Source organism: Equus quagga, chromosome 14 (genome assembly GCF_021613505.1).
Source record: "Equus quagga isolate Etosha38 chromosome 14, UCLA_HA_Equagga_1.0, whole genome shotgun sequence".
NCBI lineage: Eukaryota > Metazoa > Chordata > Mammalia > Perissodactyla > Equidae > Equus > Equus quagga.
Window position 1 is genome coordinate 88787916 of NC_060280.1, and position 6361 is coordinate 88794276.

At 53.7% G+C, this 6361-nt stretch overlaps 1 protein-coding gene across 2 annotated transcripts in view; it reads left to right on the forward strand.

Annotated features, from left to right (window-relative positions):
* Positions 1-6361, forward strand: part of DNMT1 (DNA methyltransferase 1) — a 40991-nt gene that overhangs the window by 23274 nt on the left and 11356 nt on the right. For both annotated transcript variants that reach the window (XM_046685947.1, XM_046685948.1), the window contains 10 exons: positions 653-771; positions 1321-1413; positions 2123-2274; positions 2442-2629; positions 2728-2911; positions 4329-4426; positions 4622-4769; positions 5559-5674; positions 5869-6073; positions 6152-6285. In XM_046685947.1, the coding sequence (XP_046541903.1) occupies positions 653-771; positions 1321-1413; positions 2123-2274; positions 2442-2629; positions 2728-2911; positions 4329-4426; positions 4622-4769; positions 5559-5674; positions 5869-6073; positions 6152-6285 (1437 nt within the window). The remainder of the gene's footprint in view (positions 1-652; positions 772-1320; positions 1414-2122; positions 2275-2441; positions 2630-2727; positions 2912-4328; positions 4427-4621; positions 4770-5558; positions 5675-5868; positions 6074-6151; positions 6286-6361) is intronic.

Genomic DNA, 6361 nt, shown 5'->3' on the forward strand with positions numbered 1-6361 from the left:
ACCGTGGATGCCCTTAAACTTGAGACTTAACCCCCAGAGGGAGGCAGAAGCCCCTCCTTCCCACGTCCCTTATGTACTTGGCCTTTTATGCTGTTAGAGAATATGCTTCGTTTTATTTAACTTCTTTATTGAGGTGAAACTCGCATAATATGAAATTAAACAGACGAATATTGTGAAGAGGTAAATCCATGGAAACGGCAGATCGGTGGTTGCCAGGGGTGGCTGGGAATAGGGAGTGACTGCCTCATGGGTCTGAGGTCTCGTTTTGGGCGATGAACACGTCTTGGAGCTGGACAGAGGTGATGGGTGCACACCTCCGTGAGTAGAATGTGTCTGGGACACCGGTGTTGCTCTGTCACCAACACGCCGAGGGGGAATGCAGCGAGCTGCTCCCTTGTCAGCTCCCGCCGTCCCTCTGAGTCTCGCTGATCTCCCGGTGTTGCCTTTGCAGACACTTGTACTCTCGATGCCCAGGGCGGAGAACCGGGTAGAATCTGTCTGCGTGAGAACGCTGTGCTGAGCCAGCATTCTGGCAGCCAGGCAGATAATGCGTCCAGGTGTTGCTCGTAGCCCTGTCGCCTCGTGTCTGAGCTTGACTCTACTTGGACCTTTGCTGGTCAGCTGGTAAACACACTCTCTGTCGCCCGTCCAGCGTGTACTGTAAACGTGGTCACCTGTGCCCCATCGACACTGGCCTCATCGAGAAGAATGTGGAACTCTTCTTTTCTGGTTCAGCAAAACCAATATATGATGATGACCCATCTCTCGAAGGTAAGTGGAACATTCCAGGTTATGTTTGGGACAGATACTCTAAAAGCAAAACTCACCTCCAGAGCAATATTCAGCAGCAACTACTGCCCCTTAAGGTTAGCGCTTGACGCTGCTGTGAGCATCTGTAAGCAGAGTCACTCTGGCTCTGACGAGGACTGCTGGCTCGGCTGATGAGAAGTCTCAGCTCAGGGTCGGCCCTGTGGCACAGTGGTTAAGCTCACATGCTCCACTTCAGCGGCCTGGGGTTCACAGGTTCAGAGCCCGGGTACGGACCTAGCACCGCTTGTCAAGCCACGTTGTGGCAGCATCTCACATAAAATGGAGGAAGATTGGCACAGGCGTTAGCTCAGGGACAATCTTCCTCAAACAAAAAGAGAAAGATTGGCAACACATGTTAGCTTAGGGCTAGTCTTCCTCACCAAAAAAAAAAAGAGAAAGAAATGTCAGCTCATGGTGGCACTTAGAGTGCCACTTGGCCGTCTTGGGTTTTTGATGTGAGTCATAGCTCTTAGTCCATTTCCTTTCAGGAAACTCTTTTCCTTCTCTCAGGGGGTGTTAATGGCAAAGATCTCGGCCCCATCAATGAGTGGTGGATCACTGGCTTCGATGGAGGTGAAAAGGCTCTCATTGGCTTCAGCACCTGTAAGTATGTGGCCAGCGTGGACTGTTCTCGGATCTGAAAGGGGCCTTTGCTCCTGTCTTCCCTGGGGCCTGGTTGGGCTCTGGTGGCAAGTCTTGTGACCATGTGGGAATGCTGTTGGGTTCGACTGGGATGGCCTCTTGTGTTAATTACAACTGGCGCCAGAACTGACCCTCCGCAGAGATGAGCAGGTCGTATTCTTGCAGCTCAAATGCAGGCCAAGTTCCAGAAACCAGAGACGAGCGAAAAGAAAGCCACTCGGCCGGTCTGTCCTCTAGCTGGCTCAGGCCACTTGTGGATAAGCTCACTCTGATGGCACTTTGTATCTTTTTGACACTGGGTATAGAATGACTTTTAGACTGTTCCGTAAGCTTCATGGACTCATCCCTGCCCTTTGGCCACTGTGGCTGCCCTCAGGTTCAAACTGCTTTTTAAAATGTCTTCTGGGGGCTGGCCCGGTGGTGCAGCAGTTAAGTGTGTATGTTCTGCTTTGGTGGCCCGGGGTTCACCAGTTGGATCCCGGGTGCGGACATGCCACCGCTTCGCAAGCCATGCTGTGGCAGGCATCCCACGTATAAAGTAGAGGAAGATGGGCACGGATGTTAGCTCAGGGCCAGTCTTCCTCAGCAAAAAGAGGAGGATTGGCAGTAGTTAGCTCAGGGCTAATCTTCCTCAAAAAAAAAAAAAAAAAATGTCTGCTGTTCACTGCAGCGTTTGCCGAATACATCCTGATGGACCCCAACCCCGAGTACGCCCCGATGTTCAGCGTGATGCAGGAAAAGATCTACATAAGTAAGATAGTCGTCGAGTTCCTGCAGAGCAACCCTGACTCCACCTATGAGGACCTGATCAATAAGATCGAGGTGAGATGTCTAGGGTCTTCGTAATCTGGGAGTCACACCTACTTACAGGCAACGTAGACGTTTCTAGAAAACTCGAGTCTAGAATCGGCAGAAACCGTTCTTCAGTTCCATCAGAACAGTTTTGCTTCGGCCTCAGAGAAACTTCTCGTGTTTTTCTTCTCTTAAAGACCACCGTTCCCCCTTCTGTGCTCAACCTGAACCGATTCACAGAGGACTCTCTCCTTCGACACGCCCAGTTCGTGGTGGAGCAAGTGGAGAGTTACGATGAGGCTGGGGACAGTGATGAGCAGCCCATCTTCCTGACCCCCTGCATGAGGGACCTCATCAAGTTGGCCGGGGTCACGCTGGGAAAAAGGTAAGGCCGTGGCGGGAATGAAACTGAGCACCCGAGCCCAGAGGAGGCGTCGTCCCGGGCAGTGTCCACAGCCCGCTGACACAAGGAAACTCTCCCAGGCGAGCCGAGAGGCGGCAGACCATTGGGCATTCTGCCAAGGAGAAGGACAAAGGCCCCACGAAAGCCACCACCACCAAGCTGGTCTACCAGATCTTTGACACCTTCTTCGCAGAGCAGATCGAAAAGGACGACAGAGAAGACAAAGAGAATGCCTTCAAGCGCCGGCGGTGCGGCGTCTGCGAGGTACCCTCCCTGCGCCGGGCTCCCCACGCGATCCGGGGCACCCGCCGCTTTCTCTCTCGCTGTGCAGATGCGACCCCGAAAACGGGAGCTGGGAGAAGCAGTTAGTGACCCCGGGGACAAACAGAGGGATAGGACAGCTGTTGAAAGAGGCACTTGGGCATCTTGCTGTGATGCCACTGTCATGGACTGAGGAGCCTGGCCCCTGGGTGGCGCTCACTCTGCTGCGTCTCCCTGTCTGAAGGCCCCAGTGTGAGGGCAGCGGCGGGGACATCCTCCCGAGAGCCTGCCGTGTCCCATGGTGTCACTTTCCAGGAAAGCGGGGACTTTGGCCTACTTGGATTTGAGGCCTCAATAGACCTCTCTTCCTCTGAGTCTTATGTATGTTCCCTTCACTCTGGAGCGGTGAACCCCTGAGCCTGGGCCCAGAGAGCGGCTATATTGTGGTGTCTCTTGGCTTATTTTGGATGAAAACTCAAATGAGTTTTCAGGTTACAGCGGCTGCCTCCAGAGCCGCCCTGTGTTCACCCTGCCCCCGGCTTCAGAGTGTCACCGTTTGTCCTCAGCGGCAGCCTGCCCACGAATTCATGTGTCCTCACCTTGGTTTTGGTTTTACATTTTTTCATCTAGCACTTGTGTATCCAAGCTTTAAATTGTTTTTTAAAATACACGTAATGGGTATCTTCCGCAACTGTCGTTTTGATCCAGGTAGATCTAGTTAACTCCCTTTGACCATTCTGTAGTCCTCCACTACATGAATATCCCAAGTTACCCCTCGATGGCGGGCAGCTGCCTATATCAGAAATCAGGCAGCGGCAGCATGCTTGGACCAGGCTTCTTGGGTCTTTCTCTACTTAGAAGTAGAATCGCTGGGATGTGGGTTATAAACTTAACGTTCATCTAGAACACTGATTGCCAAAGTGGTGGTACCAGATTATGCTGAGCAGCGTCTTCTCCATTCCCCACACTTGTCCCAGCACCACGTGTCAGGCTGCTTTACCTTGGCCAGTCTGGCGGGTATGAGTGATAGCTCGTTTCTACTCTTATTTCTTATTCTTGTAATGAGGGGAATTGTACAGTTTTTAAAAATTGTTATTCTGGGGGCTGGCCCGGTGGCATACTGGTTAAGTTCGTGTGCTCTGCTTTGGCGGCCTGAGTTTGCAGGTTTGGATCCTGTGCACGGACCTACGCTACTTGTTAAGCCATGCTCTGGCGGTGTTCCACATATAAAATAGGAAGACTGGCACAGATGTTAGCTCAGCGACAATCTTCCTCAAGCAAAAAGAGGAAGATTGGCAACAGATGTTAGCTCAGGGCCAATCGTCCTCACCAAAAAAAAAAAAAAAAAAGGAATTCACCAAAAAACTGGTTACCAACTGTCACTAATGGCTGTTGGATTCACCTTTTAAATATTTTACAGGTTTGTCAACAGCCCGAGTGTGGCAAGTGTAAAGCCTGTAAGGATATGGTCAAGTTTGGTGGGAGTGGACGGAGCAAGCAGGCTTGCCAAGAGAGGAGGTAGGTTTGCCCAGCACTTGCTCTCGTGGCAGAGGAAGGTGCCAGCTGATGGCACCTGGGCTGCAGGTGGGACGGCTGGCTTGAAATGTGCGGGGCAAGCAGGGTTCCTTTGTCGGTCCCCAATACCTGACTAAAACAGCCCCTGGTAGGGTTTTCTTGTCAAGGGGGCCTTGCTTATAATAAGTGACTTTCTAGGTGTCCCAATATGGCCATGAAGGAGGCAGATGACGACGAAGAAGTGGATGACAATATCCCAGAGATGCCGTCACCCAAAAAAATGCATCAAGGGAAGAAAAAGAAGCAGAACAAGAATCGGATCACCTGGGTTGGCGACGCCGTGAAGGTAACGCTGGAGCCGGCTCCTGGCGGTCTCAGTGCCGCCCTCGGAGAAGCACCTTGTCTCTGGGGTCTCGCCGCCAGACCCTTTCTCGAGCAGCCTGAAACCTGCTCGTCTGCCCGTGAGGAGCAGGGCTGCCTGAGAGGCCGCGGCCCATGACCAGGTGCCAGAAACACATTTTGCTTGTGTGCTTGAGGCCTCAGTTTCTCTAACATTGCAGAATGGGTATTTTGCACAGCTCGAGGTGGGTCAGGCTGGTTCCCCTTGAAAGCTTGTTTTGACGAGCGCTGTCAGCCCTCCTGGTCTGGGAGGGGGTGTTCTCAGGGCACTAGCAGATGGCCTCGTGGTGGTTCTGTGGTCACCTGCCTGTCTAAGGCCCGGCTCCTTTGTCAGATCTGGGGAGCGAATGTCCTCTCGGCGTGGTGTCCTTGATGTCCATAAGCTGAGGATACGGTTGGCTCGCTCATCCAGCATGAGGCCGCCCCCTGCCAGGGCGGCGCCAAGGCTCCAGTGTGGAGGACAGACACCCACTGTCCAGCGAGTGGAGCGCTGGGAGGGGGTTGGGGCCCCAGAGGCTTCCCCGGGGAGGTGACATTTGAGCAGAGCCGGCCACAGGAAGCTCTGGGGAAGAATCAGGGCAGGGGCCCTGAGGTGGGAGCCAGCCTTCCTTGGGGGAGGAGGGGAACGAGGCCTGTGTGGCTGAGGGAGGAGCTGGGGGTAGGATGTGGCACATGCGGTCACGCCGAGCACGGACCCTCACACCATCCTTAGCTGAGACTAAGCTCTCGTTTTTAGACTGATGGGAAGAAAAGTTTCTACAAGAAGGTCTGCATAGACTCGGAAACCCTGGAAGTGGGGGACTGTGTCTCTGTTATTCCAGACGATTCCTCGAAACCGCTGTACTTAGCCAGGTCAGTATCCTTCCCTGTACTTGGCTTCATCACCCACTTCCTCCTGAACGAGCAGGAGATGCCTATTTTGCAAGAATAACACAACAGCTCTTTGCCCTAGACTAAAACCCAAAAAACCCCAAAACACACAAGTTCCCTTAAGCAGACGCCAACTAGATCTGCCAGGCGAGTTAGTAACTTTCGGCTGCCCCCAGGGTCACGGCGCTGTGGGAGGACAGCAGCAACGGACAGATGTTCCACGCCCACTGGTTCTGCGCCGGGACGGACACGGTCCTCGGGGCCACGTCGGACCCACTGGAGCTCTTCCTGGTGGATGAATGCGAGGACATGCAGCTTTCGTACATTCACAGCAAAGTCAAGGTCGTCTACAAAGCCCCGTCGGAGAACTGGGCCCTGGAGGTGAGTGCGCGGCGCCCCTTGGGGGCACCCCCATCACCGCGTGGGGTTGTGGCTGACACAGCATCCTCGTCCCCAAAGGGAGGCATGGATCCCGAGGCCCTGATGGCAGAGGACGACGGGAAGACCTATTTCTACCAGCTGTGGTACGATCAAGACTACGCGAGATTTGAGTCTCCTCCAAAAACTCAGCCAACAGAGGACAACAAGTATAAGTGAGTGCCGGGACCGGGCTCCGTGTTGTCCCTCCTCTGGGCCTGTCTGACGGCACTTGAGGGCGCCATACTTCTG